Consider the following 20,850-nt stretch of genomic DNA (forward strand, 5'->3'; position numbering starts at 1 on the left):
GCAAGCCCCGCCTCTGATAAGGCAAATAGCAAACACCAGCTTGAGATTTTTGGGATTGCTATGGGGTGGCCAATCAGATTTCAAGGGGCCATGCCACCCCTCTGGACACGCCCCTGTATTTTATCTTTATTTTGTTTTATATTTCATTTAATTCATTTTTTTGAATCTTTTAAAATCGTTTTGTATTTTTAGATAAACTCTTAGGGTTGAAATAATAATAACTTTATTACTTTCTAACAATTTAGAGGCTCCAAGGTGCGTTCAGGGTCCGGTACCCCACCTGACGCTGTAGCTCGTGTGTACTTCACGGTCCTGGGGGAAACAGAGTTTCTCTCCTTATAAAGCTTAAAACGGAAGCGGAAGTTGTTGGAAACAGCGGATTAACGGGTTTAGCGACGCTGCGGTGACGTAATGGGGTGTGAACGGAGAGCCGGTCCGCCGCAGTGCTGTCGGTGTTTATTAATGAGTTTCCCGGTTAGCAGCAGGCTAACGTTAGCTTAAGAGGATGAACGGCAGACCCGGACCCCTCTGATCCGGTTTACTCGGTGCTCATCTCCATGTGAATCCGGTGATCAGAGGACCGGAGGAGACCGCGGAGGATTATTAGGATCCGGTTCTAGAAGGATGGAGAACCGGAGAAGGTGACTCCGGTTTGTAAAGTAACAAAGTCCAGCACCCTGGGGACTTGACTGATCCGGACTACAGCAGACCTCTGTGGACCGGTCGGCTCCGGGTCTGACCCTCCTGATGGGGACTCAGGGTCCGGGCAGGAAGAGGATCCCGAACCGGGACAAACTGACCGCAGAGGATGATGCTCTGAACCAGATCGCACGAGAGGTAAAAATGATTACGTCATAATAAGACAAATAATAACAATAATAATGGTCGTCATGACAACAAGATTTTACACTATCATTACCTGTTACCATGGCAACAACAATAGAAGTGATGGCAGGTATCACATCTGTGTGTGTGTGTGTGTGTGTGTGTGTGTGTGTGTGTGTGTGTGTGTGTGTGTGTGTGTGTCTCTGTGTCTTTGTGTGTGTGTGTGTGTCTCTGTGTGTGTGTGTGTGTGTGTGTGTGTGTCTCTGTGTGTGTGTGTGTGTGTGTGTGTGTGTCTCTGTGTCTTTGTGTGTGTGTGTGTGTCTCTGTGTGTGTGTGTGTGTGTGTGTGTGTGTGTGTGTCTCTGTGTGTCTCTGTGTGTGTGTGTGTCTCTGTGTCTTTGTGTGTGTGTGTGTGTCTCTGTGTCTTTGTGTGTGTGTGTGTGTCTCTGTGTGTGTGTGTGTGTGTGTGTGTGTGTGTGTCTCTGTGTGTGTGTGTGTCTCTGTGTCTTTGTGTGTGTGTGTGTGTCTCTGTGTGTGTGTGTGTGTGTGTGTGTGTGTGTGTGTGTGTGTGTGATGAATGAGCTGTTCAGTGTGGATTAAGTTGATTCTCATAAAAACGTTCAAAATAAACAAACATCAGCTGACCTGAGAACCTGCTGAGTCACATAGCAGGTACACACACACACACACACACACACACACACACACACACACACACACACACACAAAGACACACACACACACACACACACACACACACAAAGACACACACACACACACACACACACACACACACACACACACACACACACACAAAGACACAGAGACACACACACACAAAGACACACACACACACACACACACACACACACACACACACACACACACACACACACACACACACACACACACACACACACACACACACACACAGGGGAATGCAGTTAGACAGGTGTGTGTGTGTGTGTGTGTGTGTGTGTGTGTGTGTCTTGTTTACTTCCTGTTCCTGATTCACCTTTAAGATGCACTCTCTTGTGTTCTGGTTGTCATGGCGATGGAGAGACACGCCCCCTGCTGAATGATGAATGATCCGTGTGTTTCAGGCAGAGGCGAGGCTGGCGGCAAAGCGAGCGGCGAGGGCGGAGGCGAGAGAGATCAGGATGAAGGAGCTGGAGAGACAACAGAAGGAGGTCAGTAGGCTTTTATTGTGAAATCACTAACATCACATCCTGTCACATGATCGCTCCACAGGGTTTGGGTGCGTTGGAATTGTCCCTCCTATCTCCTTCACTATCCACTTCACCTTTAACCCCGGGGGAAAAGGTCATGAGGTCAAGGAAAGATGTTAGGAGAAGTCATAAAGGACTTAAGGAAAGGAGATCTCGTTGCTCTGACCACATTTCCACTAGGCCACGTCATTAAATGTGACGGGCCGGCGGAGGTTCATGACGTGGGTCTGCCGTGTTGAAACTACAATGTTCAGAAAATGGACTACAAAAAGATCATCTAAAAAACTTTCCCCTGTGCTTCTTACGGTGAAATAATCACCACGAGGTTGGGATTGAAATGAAAGAAACATAGAATACAAAAGTCATCATCGTCCGTACCTGAAACCATTCATCTCAGAAACACTTTCTCAAAGATCTCAGACTTCACTGTAAACTGGTCCAAACCAACTATTCTCCCTCTCAGTCCAAACAGTTTGGCTGTGGCAGCGAAAACATCACCAAACTCCCTACGCACCTCGAACATCACTTATTTAGGAATGAATATTTCCCCCAGGCTGTCAGAGTTAATAAGTCTCAACTTCAACGCCCTTCTCAAAACAATAAGTGATGAACTCCCCCGCTGGATGACCCTACCGCTATCACCCAAAATTAACTACCTCTTCTCTATGATCCCAACAAAGCCCCCACAATCCTGGTTCAAATCCCTTGACTCCATCCAAAATGTTATTGGAAAAACAAAACAGCCAGAATTAAATGAGAAACATTACAGAAACCCAAAACAAGCACCCAACTTTCTCCTCTACTTCATTATCCACCAACTACAATACATTCACAAATGGACCAATCCCATTGAATCTGACAACTCCTGGAAAGACATTGAACAAACATTATGCAAAGAAATCAACATCTCAGACCTTCCTTTCATTAGCCCCTCTATCAAACGCCTGTTTTAAAATCCCTACCACAGCAACAACTCTGACAGCCTGGTGGAAACTTCACCAAATAACTAACACCACTATTTCTTACACCAAACAAACTCCCATCTGGAACAACCCGGACTTTACGATCAACAAGAAACCACTCCACCTCTCAGCATGGATCACTAAAGGCATCACACTCTTGCCTTTGGGGAACAGCACTTTTTAGAATATCATCAAATTCATTCTTCTATAAAAAGCAAAATCAATATTATCACATCCAACTTTGAACTTCCACCACTAACCACAGACATAATCAAAACAAGGAAAAAAATATTATCTAAAATCTACAAAATAATCCTGAAATCTGACCAAACAGTATCTGTACCCTTCACAAAATGGGAAACTGACCTCCAGATAGCCCCCAATGCCGACTTCTGGACCCAAATCTGCAGAAACATATTCTCCATATCAAACAATACCCTCCTCTGGGTCTGGTGGCCCCTCCCTCTCGTGTGTGCTCACTGAACAGGCCGGGTCCTGCAAGAGACAAGTCCCTTCCTGAGGGTCTGGGGGGCTGCTGCTGCAGGACCTGGCCAAAGAAAAGAAATACAAAGAAATAGCTTTGCCTCTCTCTCCATCCTCTCCTCCAATCAAATAACACTCAAACCAAACCCAGAACCCAAAACCCAAAACCCAAAACCCAAAACCCAAAACCCAAAACCCAAAACCCAAAACCCAGAACCCAAAACCCAAAACCCAAAACCCAAAACCCCAGCTGCAGTCAACTTCCCCTAAAACATAATAATTACACAAACTCTCCCCTCTCACACCATAAACAACATTGTTTAACATATTGAACACATCCCACTGCTCAGCTCTCTTCTACCTCTCAAGTCCCCCTAACCCCTCCCCTTCTCTCTCTCTCTCTCTCTATCACTTCTTTCACTTCTTGTATCCTTTCTGTATTTCATATAGTTTTGTAGTTTTTCTGTTCGTAGTATGATGTGTGTCTATTGATGTCTTTATTTGGTTCATTTTATTTTTTACTGTATTTTGGAGTCGTTGTCCTCACCGTGTCTGTTTGTTTTTTTGTGCCTCATTTCTATATCACCAGTTTGTCACTTTATTTCACCTAATTCAAAATAAATAAATACAAGAAATATAGACTACCAGGCTACGAGTAAGAAAAGTGAACCCATCAGCTTCCTGTCCAATCAGAAATCAACATCAATATGAAATGAATTGTTACATTTATTGAAGATATAACCTACACATAATGTTTGAAACATTGGACAGCAGCACAGCATGTTGAATAAAACATCATCTGAGTCACGATCATCCTTCGTGTTCCTGAACGGTCGGCTGCGCGAGTCGCTTTAAATGTTGCGGCCGCAAGGAATTGTGGGACGTCATATCTCATCTCCTTTGGTAAAGGATGGTCCAGTGTATCCTAAAGGAGGTAATAAAGGAAGCACTTACCCACCTTTCCTTAACTTTTAGAGAATTCAAACGGCTCTTATCATGGCCGCCACTGAAATGCTTCCGGGGTTAAAGGTGAAGTGGACCCTTTGTTTTGTTTACACATTTGTTGACACACGATGACATCACATCCTGTTTGTAAAGGTGAGGTGAGTACCTGTGTGACATCACAGAGCAGTGATTGGGGTCAAAGGTCAGTGTGTGTGAGTGAGTGAGTGTGTGTGTGAGTAGCTTCAATCATCAGTCAGAAAAAATCCTGCAGCTGGAAACTAAAACGTCTGAGGTGAGTCACTTTGAAACTTTCAACAGGAAACTCACTGAATCAAGTTTCTGATTTAACAGCAGAGAGAGAGAGAGAGAGATTAAATAACTTTTTTATGATTTTTTTTATTTAACCTTTATTTATCCAGGAAAGTCCCATTGAGATTAAAAACCTCTTTTTCAAGGGAGTCCTAAAGAGGCAGCAAAACTTACACAGTTACACTCTCTAAATACAGACAGCAGTTCAAATGATGAAGTTAGAAGTAAAGGAGGTCGACTCAACTGCTCTCAGCCTGGATTTAAAAGCATTCAAAGAAATCACTTCAGTTATTTTCCAGTCTTTTTGGAGCATGTTCCATATAGAAGGAGCAGAGTTGATGAAAGCCCTTTTTCCAGCTCTGTGTGGGCAAATGGAACAGACAGCAACAGTTCTCCGTGTGATTAGATTACAGGAGGGCAGCTTTGTAAATAAAAGTGCAGCAGTGTCCCAAAGAGGGCCATCCCACTGGAGAGTCCAGTTCATGGGTCAGGGCTCCACAGTTCACCTCAGAGAAGCATGATAAACAGCATCAGTCGTTCATATCCATCAGGTCTCCATCATCGACGAGAAGAAGAAAAACCTCTTTGAAGTTTCAGTGTCTTGAAGCTGAAGCAGCTTTTTCTACAGACGAACCAACGCGATGACATTTCCCTCAATTTTGATTTGAATGAGCAGCTGATTGTTTCCTGATCAGTGATGACATCAACAACAACCAATCAGAAGCTATCATCAAACACACACACACACACACACACAGAGTAAAACACACACACACACACACAGAGAGTAAAACACACACACACACACACAGAGTAAAACACACACACACACACACAGAGAGTAAAACACACACACACACACACAGAGAGTAAAACACACACACACACACACAGAGTAAAACACACACACAGAGTAAAACACACACACACACACACACACAGAGTAAAACACACACACACACACACACAGAGTAAAACACACACACACACACAGAGTAAAACACACACACAGAGTAAAACACACACACACACACACACACACAGAGTAAAACACACACACACACACACAGAGTAAAACACACACACACACACACACACAGAGTAAAACACACACACACACACACAGAGTAAAACACACACACACACACACAGAGTAAAACACACACACACACACACACACAGAGTAAAACACACACACACACACACACAGAGTAAAACACACACACAGAGTAAAACACACACACACACACACACACAGAGTAAAACACACACACACACACACACACACACAGAGTAAAACACACACACACACACACAGAGTAAAACACACACACACACACACACAGAGTAAAACACACACACACACACACAGAGTAAAACACACACACACACACACAGAGTAAAACACACACACAGAGTAAAACACACACACACACACACACACAGAGTAAAACACACACACACACACACAGACACACACACACACACAGAGTAAAACACACACACACACACACACACACACAGAGTAAAACACACACACACACACACAGACACACACACACACACACACAGAGTAAAACACACACACACACAGAGTAAAACACACACACACACACACACAGACACACACACACAGACACACAGAGAGTAAAACCCACACACACACACACACACACACACACACACAGAGAGTAAAACACACACACACACACACACACACACACACACACACACACAGACACACAGAGAGTAAAACACACACACACACACACACACACACACACACACACACAGAGTAAAACACACACACACACACACACACACACACACACACACACAGAGTAAAACACACACACACACACAGAGTAAAACACACACACACACACACACACACACACACACACACACACACACACACACACACACACACACACACACACACACACACAGAGTAAAACACACACACACACACACACACACATTTTTTTCCTCTGTCCTACTAACAAACTTGTGACCTCTGACCTCTTGTCTTGTCATAACTCCGCCTCTCCTCTTGTTTCTGCCCCGCCTCCTCCAGCTCCTCCACAGTCACAAGGTGAGCCTAACTCCTCCCTCTACCTGAACTCCTCCCTCCACCTGAACTCCTCCCTCCACCTGAACTCCTCCCTCTACCTGAACTCCTCCCTCTACCTGAACTCCTCCCTCTACCTGAACTCCTCCCTCTACCTGAACTTCTCCCTCTACCTGAACTCCTCCCTCCACCTGACTTCTCCCTCCACCTGACTCCTCCCTCCACCTGAACTCCTCCCTCCACCTGACTTCTCCCTCCACCTGACTTCTCCCTCCACCTGAACTCCTCCCTCCTCCTCCCTCTACCTGAACTCCTCCCTCCTCCTCCCTCTACCTGAACTCCTCCCTCTACCTGAACTCCTCCCTCTACCTGAACTCCTCCCTCCACCTGAACTCCTCCCTCTACCTGAACTCCTCCCTCCACCTGAACTCCTCCCTCTACCTGAACTCCTCCCTCTACCTGAACTTCTCCCTCTACCTGAACTCCTCCCTCCACCTGACTTCTCCCTCCACCTGACTCCTCCCTCCACCTGAACTCCTCCCTCCACCTGACTTCTCCCTCCACCTGACTTCTCCCTCCACCTGAACTCCTCCCTCCTCCTCCCTCTACCTGAACTCCTCCCTCCTCCTCCCTCTACCTGAACTCCTCCCTCTACCTGAACTCCTCCCTCTACCTGAACTCCTCCCTCTACCTGAACTCCTCCCTCCACCTGAACTCCTCCCTCTACCTGAACTCCTCCCTCTACCTGAACTCCTCCCTCCACCTGAACTCCTCCCTCCACCTGAACTCCTCCCTCTACCTGAACTCCTCCCTCCACCTGACTTCTCCCTCCACCTGACTTCTCCCTCCACCTGAACTCCTCCCTCCTCCTCCCTCTACCTGAACTCCTCCCTCCACCTGAACTCCTCCCTCCACCTGAACTCCTCCCTCTACCTGAACTCCTCCCTCTACCTGAACTCCTCCCTCCACCTGAACTCCTCCCTCTACCTGAACTCCTCCCTCCACCTGAACTCCTCCCTCTACCTGAACTCCTCCCTCCACCTGAACTCCTCCCTCTACCTGAACTCCTCCCTCCACCTGAACTCCTCCCTGCAGGAGGCCTGTTTGTTCTCTGCTGGAGTTTGTCTGCAACTGTTCTAACACTGTTACCTCCTCTTCCTCCTCCTCCTCCTCTTCCTCCTCCTCCTCCTCCTCCTCCTCCTCTTCCTCCTCCTCCTCCTCGTCTTTTTCCTCCTCCTCCTCCTCTTCCTCCTCCTTGTCTTCCTCTTCCTCCTCCTCCTCCTCCTCTTCCTCCTCCTTGTCTTCCTCCTCCTCCTCCTCCTCTTCCTCCTCCTTGTGTTCCTCTTCCTCCTCCTCCTCGTCTTCTTCCTCCTCCTCCTCCTCTTCCTCCTCCTCCTCCTCGTCTTTTTCCTCCTCCTCCTCCTCTTCCTCCACCTTGTCTTCCTCTTCCTCCTCCTCCTCCTCGTCTTCTTCCTCCTCCTCCTCGTCTTCTTCCTCCTCCTCCTCCTCGTCTTCTTCCTACTCCTCCTCCTCCTCTTCCTCTTCCACAGAAGTATTATGGTCTGGATAATAAGTGGGGTCACATAGAACAGTGGATGGTAGGACTTCTCTCTCTCAGTCTCACTGACTGCTCACCGCTGTTTAGGACTGTTGTTGTCGCATGTAAACAGGAAGTAGCTGTTTGTTGTCGCATGTAAACAGGAAGTAGCTGTTTGTTGTCGCATGTAAACAGGAAGTAGCTGTTTGCTGTAGTTGTTTGTTGTTGCATGTAAACAGGAAGTAGCTGCTTGTTGTTGCATGTAAACAGGAAGTAGCTGTTTGTTGTCGCATGTAAACAGGAAGTAGCTGTTTGCTGTAGTTGTTTGTTGTTGCATGTAAACAGGAAGTAGCTGTTTGTTGTCGCATGTAAACAGGAAGTAGCTGTTTGTTGTCGCATGTAAACAGGAAGTAGCTGTTTGTTGTCGCATGTAAACAGGAAGTAGCTGTTTGTTGTAGTTGTTTGTTGTCGCATGTAAACAGGAAGTAGCTTCTTGTTGTCGCATGTAAACAGGAAGTAGCTGCTTGTTGTTGCATGTAAACAGGAAGTAGCTGCTTGTTGTTGCACGTAAACAGGAAGTAGCTGTTTGTTGTCGCATGTAAACAGGAAGTAGCTGTTTGTTGTCGCATGTAAACAGGAAGTAGCTTCTTGTTGTCGCATGTAAACAGGAAGTAGCTTCTTGTTGTCGCATGTAAACAGGAAGTAGCTGTTTGTTGTCGCATGTAAACAGGAAGTAGCTGCTTGTTGTCGCTTGTAAACAGGAAGTAGCTTCTTGTTGTAGCATGTAAACAGGAAGTAGCTGTTTGTTGTCGCATGTAAACAGGAAGTAGCTGTTTGTTGTCGCATGTAAACAGGAAGTAGCTGTTTGTTGTCGCATGTAAACAGGAAGTAGCTTCTTGTTGTTGCATGTAAACAGGAAGTAGCTGTTTGTTGTCGCATGTAAACAGGAAGTAGCTGTTTGTTGTCGCATGTAAACAGGAAGTAGCTTCTTGTTGTCGCATGTAAACAGGAAGTAGCTGTTTGTTGTCGCATGTAAACAGGAAGTAGCTGCTTGTTGTCACATGTAAACAGGAAGTAGCTTCTTGTTGTTGCATGTAAACAGGAAGTAGCTTCTTGTTGTTGCATGTAAACAGGAAGTAGCTGTTTGTTGTCGCATGTAAACAGGAAGTAGCTTCTTGTTGTTGCATATAAACAGGAAGTAGCTGTTTGTTGTAGCTGTTTGTTGTTGCATATAAACAGGAAGTGGCTTCTTGTTGTTGCATATAAACAGGAAGTAGTCATCTGAACACAGCAGGAAACCGGTTTCTTCTTCTTTAGTTCTCTAACCGGTCTTTCTTTTTCGTGGCCTTTCAGGAGGACAGTGAGCGGTACTCTCGCCACTCGCGAAGACACGCCTCGGTCTGTATCTCTTCACCTGAATCTAGCTTTTCTACTTTACCTCACTTCCTGTGCAGTCAGTGTCACTTCCTGTCCTCACCCTGTGTGTGAGTGGGGGGGCAGTTAAAAAGTGTTTGATCTCAGATCATCTCAGATTAAACTGAACAAACTAACTCTGTGTGTGTGTGTGTGTGTGTGTGTGTGTGTGTGTGTGTGTGTGTGTGTGTGTGTGTGTGTGTGTGTGTGTGTGTGTGTGTGTGTGTGTGTGTGTGTGTGTGTGTGTGTGTGTGTGTGTGTGTGTGTGTGTGTGTAGATGTCCGATGATGAGGAGAAGATGTCAGTGGGAAGTCGAGGAAGCTTCAGGGTGAGTGTCATCACACATTCAAGCCCCGCCCACTGAGCTCTGATGACCAATCACATGCTTTAGTCAGTGTTGCCATGGTAACGATGTGTAGTATTCTGTTGAAGAGAAGAGTTAGACTTTGTTCAAAGTTTAAGCCCAGAATGTTTTGGAAGATAAATTATATGAAAATTATTTATATTTAAATAATGATTTATTTATTCTTAAAATCACTGAAAACAGCTGATGATGCTTTCTTTCTTCCTTCCTTCCTTCCTCTCTTCCTTCCTCTCTCTTCCTTCCTCTCTCTTCCTTCCTTCCTCTTCCTTCCTTCCTCTCCTCCTTCCTCCCTCTTCCTTCCTTCCTCTCTTCCTTCCTCCCTCTTCCTTCCTTCCTCTCTTCCTTCCTCTCTCTTCCTTCCTTCCTCTTCCTTCCTTCCTTCCTCTCTCTTCCTTCCTTCCTCTTCCTTCCTTCCTTCCTCTCTCTTCCTTCCTTCCTCTTCTTTCCTTCCTTCCTCTCTCTTCTTTCCTCTCTCTTTCTTCCTTCCTCTCTCTTCCTTCCTCTCTCTTCCTTCCTCTCTCTTCCTTCCTCTCTCTTCCTTCCTCTCTCTTCCTTCCTTCCTCTTCCTTCCTTCCTCTCCTCCTTCCTCCCTCTTCCTTCCTTCCTCTCTTCCTTCCTCCCTCTTCCTTCCTTCCTCTCTTCCTTCCTCTCTCTTCCTTCCTTCCTCTTCCTTCCTTCCTTCCTCTCTCTTCCTTCCTTCCTCTTCCTTCCTTCCTTCCTCTCTCTTCCTTCCTTCCTCTTCTTTCCTTCCTTCCTCTCTCTTCTTTCCTCTCTCTTTCTTCCTTCCTCTCTCTTCCTTCCTCTCTCTTCCTTCCTTCCTCTTCCTTCCTTCCTTCCTCTCTTCCTTCCTCTCTCTTCCTTCCTTCCTCTTCCTTCCTTCCTTCCTTCCTCTCTCTTCCTTCCTCCCTCTTCCTTCCTTCCTTCCTCTCCAGCCATCAGATCACAGTGGGTTTTTTGGGTCTGGCTCTCGGGCGTCTTCCAGAGCGAGTTCAGCTCGAGCGAGCCCCGTGGTGAGCCCCCCCCCCCCCCCCCCCCACCGGTTTCTCTGCTCACCCTCACATAACTGACCAATAACTGTGTGTGTGTGTGTGTGTGTGTGTGTGTTCAGGTGGAGGAGAGACCCCCTGACAGAGACTTCCTGGAGAAAGTGAGTCCCTCCTTCAGCTTTTACTTTAATGTAGTTTTAGTTTCCATGGTGATGGCGGTAGGGTTTAATACAAAAACAGGCTCCTCCTCCTCAGGGCTCAAGGACCGCCTCCACGCTGTCTGCCGCCACGCTGGCTTCTCTGGGAGGAGCTTCATCTCGCAGAGGAAGTTGTGACACGTCGTTCTCTGTGGAGACGGAGGCGTCTATCAGAGACATGAAGGTTCTTTAATAACTCACTCATTATAACCATAACGTATTGGAGGGTTAGAGACAGGAAGTGTGGCGAGCAAAGGGCTGAGGTTGGACTCGAACACGTTAAACATTTCCTGCAGCCACAGAGAAGGAAAGAGCCCCTTTCTAAATATCTTTCAAAATAAAGGCAGGTTAGTGTCCAAACAGGAAGTGAAGGACAGTAAAACTTACAAAATAAGAGCCTGAAAAAGGTTGTAGGATAGAAAGTAAAGGAATTGAAACATGATTCATGATTATTCCATCGTGTTTAAGGAGTCTCTGGCGGACGCCGAGGAGAAGTACCGCCGTGCGATGGTTTCGAACGCTCAACTTCATAACGAGAAGTCGACTCTGATGTATCAGGTGGAGACTCTGAGGGAGGAGCTTAACGACCTGGAGGAGGAGCTTTGGGAGACACGCCGTGACCGTGACGACATGGGCAAGGTCAGAGGTCATGAGTCATATGTTTGTACAGATTCTAAATACTTTTTGTTGTTGGAAAGTTTTTTTATTTTGATGTTTCAGGAGTTGGAGCGTGAGCGCCACGCCCACGGCGTTCTCCAGTTCACGTTTAAAGAGATGAATGAAACTCTGAGACACACGGAGGAGCTGCTGACGGTCAGTAACACAACAACATCACAACAACATTGAGAACAACAACAACAAAAAAACAACAACACAATAACAAGAAAACAACAACAACACAACACAACAACAAGAAAACAACAACAAGAAAACAACAACACAGCAACAAGAAAACAACATCAACAAGAGAACAAGAACAAGAAGAAAAACAACACAATAACAATACAACAAGAAAACAGCAACACAACACCAACAACAAGAAAATAACAACACAACAACAACCACAACACAACAACAACACCAACACCACAACAAGAAAAAAACAACATTAACAACAACATTAACAACAACACAACAACACCACTCCATCTGTAACTACGAGTTCCAAACTAAGAACCTATAAGTGACAACGAACTAGCTGTCTCCACAAACACCTCGTTAACTACAGACACACTACAGAATATTTACAGAATATTTACAGAATATTTACAAAAACTTTACGTCTTTCCAGAATATTTACAAAAACTTTACGTCTTTACAGAATATTTACAAAAACTTTACGTCTTTACAGAATATTTACAGAATATTTACGTCTTTACAGAATATTTACAAAAACTTTACGTCTTTACAGAATATTTACAAAATATTTACGTAAACTTCACATCTTTACAAAATCTTTAAAAACTTTTCTGTTATCCTTTTGCCAGTTCAAGCTAACATGCTAACATGCTAACATGCTTACCCCCTGCCTGCTCCTCCCCCTGTCCTCCTCCTTCAGGAGGTGTCTGAGCTCCGTCTGAGGAGCAGCTCTTACTGTCAGGAAGTCTCTGACCTGCAGGAGGTGCTGCAGTGGAAGGAGAAGAAGATGGCGGTACGACAGATTCAGTATGTTAGGAGTCAGCTAATTCCTGTTTCACTTCCTGTCTGAGCACTAACCTCTGCTGCTTAACTCCTCCCTCTTATTCTCCTCCGCATCCTCTATTCTCTTCCTCTCTCCCCTCCTCCCCCTTTTCTTCTCCTCCTCTTCCTTGTCTCCTACTTTTTCCTCCCTCTCCTCCTCCTCGTCTCCTCCTTATCTCTGTCGTCTCCTCTTCTCCTCTTTCCTCCCTCTCCTCCTTGTCTCCTCTTTCCTCCCTATCCTCCTCCTCGTCTCCTCCTCAGGCGTTAGAGCGTCACAGGGAGATCTCAGACATTGTGCGGATAGATCGTGATCGACTCGGACTCGAGGTGGTTCGACTCACAGATTTATTGAAGGTATTCGCGTCCTGACAGTGAGGTCACTTCCTGTGTGATGTCATCATCACCTGAATATTCACGAGCACATTTAGGAGAACACCTGAACATGTTTGAGGAATGAGTGTGTGATGTCATGAAACGTCGCCAGCATCACTCAATCATTTAACCTGTGTAAATAAACTGCTGATCACTGATTGGTCGGATTTTATGACTTCCTCCTGGATAGACACACGGAGTCTTCATCTCTCCTAAGCTCTCAGCCAATGGGGAGGCGGCACAGGACGACGCTGAGGATGATGTCAGTGCAGACTCGGCCTCCCGACTGGCTCATGAATCGTCGCATGATGGCAGAACGAGCATGTTGGGTAAGAATAAGCTAACGTGGGTTCAGATCTCTACTCGTTAAAACAGATTTAATGAAGACTTGTTTCTTTATATTTGATTCTAACCTGCATGACGTTCGGATGTTTCTGTAACTAACGCACGCTGTTAATATTTGTGTTTCGTTTTACTCACCTGGACGTCTCGTTGGATGTTTCTAAACTTGTCATGTCGACGTCGTCCTGCAAAAACAGAAAGTCTGCTTTAGTTCCACCTCTAACCCCGCTGTGCTCGCGACTCCTACATCTCCTTCATGATCTTTCAGGGAAAGTTCCAGAAGATGAACATGGCGTCGTGAAAAACTGTGCGAACGATGAGCGTTTACTGACAGTGAACGAGAAACGTCCCGGAGGATCCGACAGAAAAACACGAGACAAGAGACTTGAAAGAGATCTGAAGAAGAAATTTAAACCCAGACTGAGATACAGTCGAGGGCGAGTCGCTCAGATGTGTGAGGTCGGATCTGCAGTCCCTCGAGGAGAACCTGAACGTCACAGAGGATCTGGACTGAGGGCGTCCACAGAGTCGGACCGGGTCAGAGAGCAGGCCGCGCTGGTCCTGACAGCTCTGAAGAACCTGATGATCCATCAACAGGAAGCAGGAGGAGGACAAGATGGCAGCTCAGATGTTCTCAGATGTTTGTTGGGCTCACAAGACTCAGGAACAAACTGAAGCTGGCAGAGGCCACTTGTGGAGAACAACCAAGTCCACCTGAGAATCTGGAGACCATGAGGGTTTCTATAGAGAAAGGTCAGGGTCCCACTCGGTCCTCAGCTCAGTGCTCAGCTTGGTCTGTACCGATCCAGATGTTTGTGGACTGGAGCCATTTGGAGGAGACTGTCCAGACTTTGATCCAAGAGTCCATCCTGAACAAGCTTTCTAAATCAGAGACGTCAAAAAAGCTGGGACCATTTCTTCAGATGAGTCCAGGTTCTGAGACACCAAAGAACACTTCAGACCACAGGTCTGATCCAGATCCTAAAGGTCATGCTGACAGACTCTCTGTGGAAGACTCTAAAAACCCAGGAGATCCTGACAATGAGGAACAGAGATCTGGACTGTCAGGAAATCTAAAACACCATTCAGAGTCCCGGACAATCCATGTAACACCTGAAGACCCAAAGGAGGTCTGTGAAGAAGTCCTGGATGCTCCAGGAAATAAGGACCAGGAACCAACAGAAGAACTGTCCCAGATGGCTTCTGGTGTTGGAAACCTTCAGGTAGACGTAGTCCAGGTGGATGTGGCCCATTTGTCTGCAGAAGAACAGACAGATCCTCAGGAGATCAGCTGCTCTGATAGACCCACAGAGTCTGTTTCAGATCAGGGTCGGGATTCATCCAGGAACCAGACGGTTCATGGAGGTCAAAGCTGCCTAGCTGTTCAAGATGTGGACGAGACAAAGGTCAGAACTGATCAGAGGTCAAAGTTCAGACGACTTCTTGAACAAACAATTCTTCCAGAGTTCATCTTAAACCTTCAGGAAGGACATGCTCTCCAGGATCAACCGTTTGAAGAGTCCACAGGATCCAGTGCTAAACGATCAGCTGGAGACGTAGACAGCTGCGAGGAGGTGGACGAGCAGCGACCACCGCCAACACCGCCAACGCCGCCAACGCCGGCAACATCGCCAACGCCACGGCAACCACAAACAGACTCTGTAATAGAAAACGTAGACGTGGTTCACGTAGTGAGCAGACTGAACAAGAAACATAGAACAGACTGCAAGACCTCATAGAACAAGACCTCGTAGAACAAGATCTCGTAGAACAAGATCTCGTAGAACAAGACCTCGTAGAACAAGACCTCGTAGAACAAGACCTCGTAGAACCAGACCTCGTAGAACCAGACCTCGTAGAACAAGACCTCGTAGAACAAGACCTCGTAGAAAAAGACCTCGTAGAACAAGACCTCGTAGAACAAGACCTCGTAGAACAAGACCTCGTAGAACAAGACCTCGTAGAACCAGACCTCGTAGAACAAGACCACGTAGAACAAGACCTCGTAGAACTAGGCCTCGTAGAACAAGACCTCGTAGAACAAGACCTCGTAGAACCAGACCTCGTAGAACAAGACCTCGTAGAAACACACCTCGTAGAACAAGACCACGTAGAACAAGACCTCGTAGAAAACAAGACCTCGTAGAACAAGACCTCGTAGAACTAGACCTCGTAGAACAAGATCTCGTAGAACAAGATCTCGTAGAACCAGACCTCGTAGAACAAGACCTCATAGAACAAGACCTCGTAGAACAAGACCTCGTAGAAAAAGACCTCGTAGAACCAGACCTCGTAGAAACACACCTCGTAGAACAAGACCACGTAGAACCAGAGCTCGTAGAACAAGACCTCGTAGAACCAGACCCCGTAGAACAAGACCTCATAGAACAAGACTTCAGGAAGCTGTTTGTTGGGTCTACTGCCCCCAGTGGCTGACGGGAGAAACACACTGTCTACTCTAATGGTTAAAATATATTAATATTAAAAGTATTTTTTGTCCAGTGACTTGAGAAATCGTAAAGAATCTATTTGTGATGTTTTTTATTGTATCCAGTCTGTGACAGTTTGATTTGTGATCTGTGAAGCATGGTTAAGAGCCCTCCCTCTATCAGAACCCGTTGAGCCAGCCCCCTTCCCGGTAGAGGATGTACAGCGCCAGCTCAGCCGATGCAAGGTGGGTAAGGCTCCGGGTGCTGAAGGCCTGTGCCCACTCTTGTGTGAATCCTACCAGACTGCCACCATACCCACCCTCTGGAAAACTGGAACAATAATTCCTGTACCCAAAAAATCCCGGCCCACTGAACTCAACCACTATCGCCCTGTTGCTCTCGCCTCCATTATAATGAAGTGCCTGGAGAAACTGCTGCCCTACAGCTGGACCCCCTCCAGTAGAGGAGCACAGAGGACGCTGTGGCCTGCCTGCTGCACCTCCTAGACTTCCCAGGTCACTTTATCAGAGTCCTCTTCGTAGACTTCAGCAGTGCTTTCAACACCATTCAAAGGCTTCTGAAACTACACCAGCTCAACACTGTTGTCTAACTCTGTTTGTTTGTGTTATACTCTGTTTTTCTGTGTATGAATGTTCTTTGGTGGGACTTGTCTGTTTGGACAGTAGCGGTGCTGTGGAAAAGAATTTCCCCTCGGAGACAAAGTCTAAATTCTAAAGTCTACTTATGTTTTTATATTACGAAATCATGTTTGAAATACAAGTTATGAAGACTGTTGTTGTTGAAAATAAAAGTTTGATTCATGTGTGCTGCTCAGTTTTTTAACGCTTATGTTTACATTTATTTTTATTTTTATTTTTTTATTTTTTTCCATAACTCGAAAATATATTTGAAATATACTTAAATATTTTAAAATGACTGAATCCATTAAAAACATGGCTGTAAAAAGGTATGAGCTCAGTCCCTGCTGATCGGTAGTTACAGCAGAGTCCCTGCTGATCGGTAGTTACAGCAGAGTCCCTGCTGATCGGTAGTTACAGCAGAGTCCCTGCTGATCGGTAGTTACAGCAGAGTCCCTGCTGATCGGTAGTTACAGCAGAGTCCCTGCTTGTGTAGTTAATGTTGTTGTGTAGTTAATGTTGTTGTTGTGTAGTTAAAGTTGTTGTTGTGTTTTTAATGTTGTTGTTGTGTAGTTAATGTTGTTGTGTTTTTAATGTTGTTGTGTAGTTAATGTTGTTGTTGTGTTTTTAATGTTGTTGTTGTTTCAGAGCTGCGATTGAAGAAGCTCTTCGAGGAGAGAGAGAGTTTACTGGATCAGGTGAAGTTTACATCCTTAATTTAAATGATTATTTAAATTCATATCATGCAAATCAATCAATGAATAAAATATATTCAGGACATCTGTTGATGTTTTTGCAGGTGAGACTGTTAAAGTGTGAACTGGATCAGAAGAATGGGACTGACGGAGTCCAGAATGCAGAAGTGGACGGCCAAGAGAACGGTGTGGACTCTCATCTGCTGGACCTTCAGAGTGAGACCTCTTCCTCTTTAAGCATCTTTGTTCTACTTCTTGTTTTCTTGTCGTCATCTTCCTGATTATTGTCTTCAATCCCGTTTTGTGTTATTTCTTCAGGAGATGCGAACAGGCAGATCAGTGATCTGAAGTTCAAACTGGTGAAGTCCGAACAGGAAGTGACCACTCTGGAACAAAACGTGAGTCCTGGTGTTGACTTTTTCAATCTTTTTTTGAATATTCAGAGAACAGCGTCATCAGCATATCCAGAAACCTTTCCAGTTATTTGGGTACAGAGTGAATATGATGGTGGTCTCAGGAGGTCTGATGATCTTCTTGTTTTTAACTCAGGTGATCCGACTTGAGGGTCAGGTGGCACGATACAAGTCGGCTTCAGAAAACTCAGAAAAGATCGAAGACGAGCTGAAGGTGGAGAAAAGAAAACTTCAGCGAGAGGTGACGTGTGTGTGGTTTGAAATATAAAATTTAAACTTTTGTTTGTAAATAAAGTTGAATTCATAGTTTTTTATTTTAATTTTGTGTCCACAGCTCCGCTCTGCATTGGATCGGGTCGACGAATTGGAGCTCAGTAATCTCCACCTCTCCAAACGTCTAGACAAGATGAAAGCCAACAGGAGCGCCCTGCTCGCACAGCAGTGACACCCGGGTCCCAGTCTGCTCCCAGTCTGCACCCAGTCCCAGTCTGCCTTAAGTCCCAGTCTGCCCTGAGTCCCAGTCTGCACCCAGTCCCAGTCTGCACCCAGTCTGCCCTGAGTCCCAGTCTGCACCCAGTCCCAGTCTGCCTTAAGTCCCAGTCTGCCCTGACTCAAGGTCTGCCCTGAGTCCCAGTCTGCACCCAGTCCGCCCTGAGTCCCAGTCTGCACCCAGTCCCAGTCTGCCTTGAGTCCCAGTCTGCCCTGAGTCCCAGTCTGCACCAGTCCTAGTCTGCCCTGAGTCCCAGTCTGCCCTGAGTCCCAGTCTGCACCCAGTCCCAGTCTGCACCGAGTCCCAGTCTGCACCCAGTCCTAGTCTGCCCTGAGTCCCAGTCTGCCCTGAGTCCCAGTCTGCAGCGTGTCGCAGTCTGCACCCAGGTCCCAGTCTGCCCTGAGTCCCAGTCTGCCCTGAGTCCCAGTCTGCACCCAGTCCCAGTCTGCCTTAAGTCCCAGTCTGCCCTGAGTCCCAGTCTGCACCCAGTCCCAGTCTGCCCTGACTTCCAGTCTGCACCCAGTCCCAGTCTGCCCTGACTCCCAGTCTGCCCTGAGTCCCAGTCTGCACCCAGTCCGCCCTGAGTCCCAGTCTGCACCCAGTCCCAGTCTGCCTTGAGTCCCAGTCTGCACCCAGTCCTAGTCTGCCCTGAGTCCCAGTCTGCCCTGAGTCCCAGTCTGCACCCAGTCCCAGTCTGCACCCAGTCCCAGTCTGCCCTGAGTCCCAGTCTGCCCTGAGTCCCAGTCTGCAGCGTGTCGCAGTCTGCACCCAGGTCCCAGTCTGCCCTGAGTCCCAGTCTGCAGCGTGTCCCAGTCTGCCCTGAGTCCCAGTCTGCAGCGTGTCGCAGTCTGCACCCAGTCCCAGTCTGCCTTAAGTCCCAGTCTGCCCTGAGTCCCAGTCTGCACCCAGTCCCAGTCTGCCCTGAGTCCCAGTCTGCACCCAGTCCCAGTCTGCACCAGTCCTAGTCTGCCCTGAGTCCCAGTCTGCCCTGAGTCCCAGTCTGCACCCAATCCCAGTCTGCACCGAGTCCCAGTCTGCCCTGAGTCCCAGTCTGCCCTGAGTCCCAGTCTGCCCTGAGTCCCAGTCTGCCCTGAGTCCCAGTCTGCAGGTGGAGCCTGACAATCAGCGTTTGAATTCCTGTGCATGCAGCGGTAAGCTAGTTAGCGAGAGGAAAACAGACAAACGCGATTGATCAGTGACATGAACCTCTGGTTGAATATTTAATATTTACTCACAGCTGACACTAGGGGGCGCCGCTCCCCTGAGAGACTGTACAACAGAGAGACCCGAGTCAGACTCACTTTAAATTTCCTTTAAATTTTTTCTCTTTAAATGTTTAAAGCAATATTTTCCACCCGTCTTATATTGGGTTTTGTTGTTGTTTATTTTTTTGGGATTTTGTTGTTGTTTGTTTTTGGGGTTTTTGTTGTCGTTTGTTTTTTGGGGTTTTGTTGTTGTTTATTTTTTTGGGTTTGTTGTTTATTATTTTTTGGGGTTTGTTGTTGTTTATTTTTTTGGGTTTGTTGTTTATTATTTTTTGGAGGTTTTGTTGTTGTTTATTTTTTGGGGTTTTGTTGTTGTTTATTTTTTGGGGTTTGTTGTTTATTATTTTTTTGGGTTTGTTGTTATTTTTTGGAGGTTTTGTTGTTGTTTATTTTTTTGGGTTTTGTTGTTGTTTATTTTTTGGGGTTTTGTTGTTGTTTATTTTTTTGGGTTTGTTGTTTATTATTTTTTTGGGTTTGTTGTTTATTTTTTGGAGGCTTTGTTGTTTATTTTTGGGGGTTTTGTTGTTTATTTTTTCTGACTGTAGATCAGTTTGAAGTTTTCAGAGCAAAATTCATTTTCTTCATATTTCTTTTTCATACATATTTGTTATTTCACAAGGCAGTGTAAGCCCCGCCCACCAGGTATCTGAGACTGTTCAGGGAAGGAAGGGGGCGTGGCCACCTGCATGTATATAAATAAAGAGCAGGTGACGGCTTAGTATTGAGGAATGTTCCAGATGATACTCTGACGTCGTGAACACAAACACCTCCTGGACTGCTCATCTACAAAATCCCACAGTCCATAAACGCACCATGATGAGTTCATGTTGCAACAGGAAGTGACAATGTGTCCATGGTTATAACATGATCTCTGAACTAAAGTATCTCACTTCTTTTACTTTGATAGTACAGGAAGCCAACATGGTGATGGGATAGCACTACAGTCGCCATGGTTACAGGACACTCTGTGTTTCTGTCACTATGACAACAGAATGTTTGAATGTGATTGGAGGAAAGTTATTGTTTTAATTTGTGTTGATCAGAAACGTGAGGTGAAATATTAAAAACGTCTGTTTATTCTTTAACATGTTTGTTTACATTTACATTTTATATATGTATAACACACACACTCACACACACACACACTCACACACACACACACAGCTTCTTGTTTGAGAATCATTTTTGATTTGATAAATTCTTGTT

General features: G+C 46.0%; 1 protein-coding gene across 13 annotated transcripts; it reads left to right on the forward strand.

Moving 5' to 3' along the window:
- The first annotated feature begins 295 nt into the window (after positions 1–295).
- lrrfip1b (leucine rich repeat (in FLII) interacting protein 1b) lies at positions 296–20,729 on the forward strand. Of its 13 annotated transcripts, none has more exons than XM_065952146.1 (19): positions 296–837; positions 1,928–2,014; positions 6,830–6,847; positions 8,374–8,421; positions 9,714–9,758; positions 10,051–10,101; positions 11,070–11,147; positions 11,246–11,284; positions 11,379–11,504; positions 11,789–11,959; positions 12,041–12,133; positions 12,879–12,971; positions 13,262–13,354; positions 13,563–13,701; positions 17,430–17,479; positions 17,581–17,692; positions 17,795–17,874; positions 18,026–18,130; positions 18,224–20,729. In XM_065952146.1, exons 1-19 carry the CDS (start codon positions 748–750, stop codon positions 18,332–18,334), a joined length of 1,629 nt encoding a protein of 542 aa, XP_065808218.1. In that variant the 5' UTR covers positions 296–747; the 3' UTR covers positions 18,335–20,729. The 13 variants fall into 13 exon arrangements, with proteins under 13 accessions (XP_065808218.1, XP_065808222.1, XP_065808219.1 ...); XM_065952145.1 differs by having other exon boundaries at positions 298–837; positions 11,364–11,504; XM_065952150.1 differs by lacking the exon at positions 11,070–11,147.
- Positions 20,730–20,850: the final 121 nt, after the last annotated feature.

This window comes from Labrus bergylta, chromosome 24 (genome assembly GCF_963930695.1).
Source record: "Labrus bergylta chromosome 24, fLabBer1.1, whole genome shotgun sequence".
NCBI lineage: Eukaryota > Metazoa > Chordata > Actinopteri > Labriformes > Labridae > Labrus > Labrus bergylta.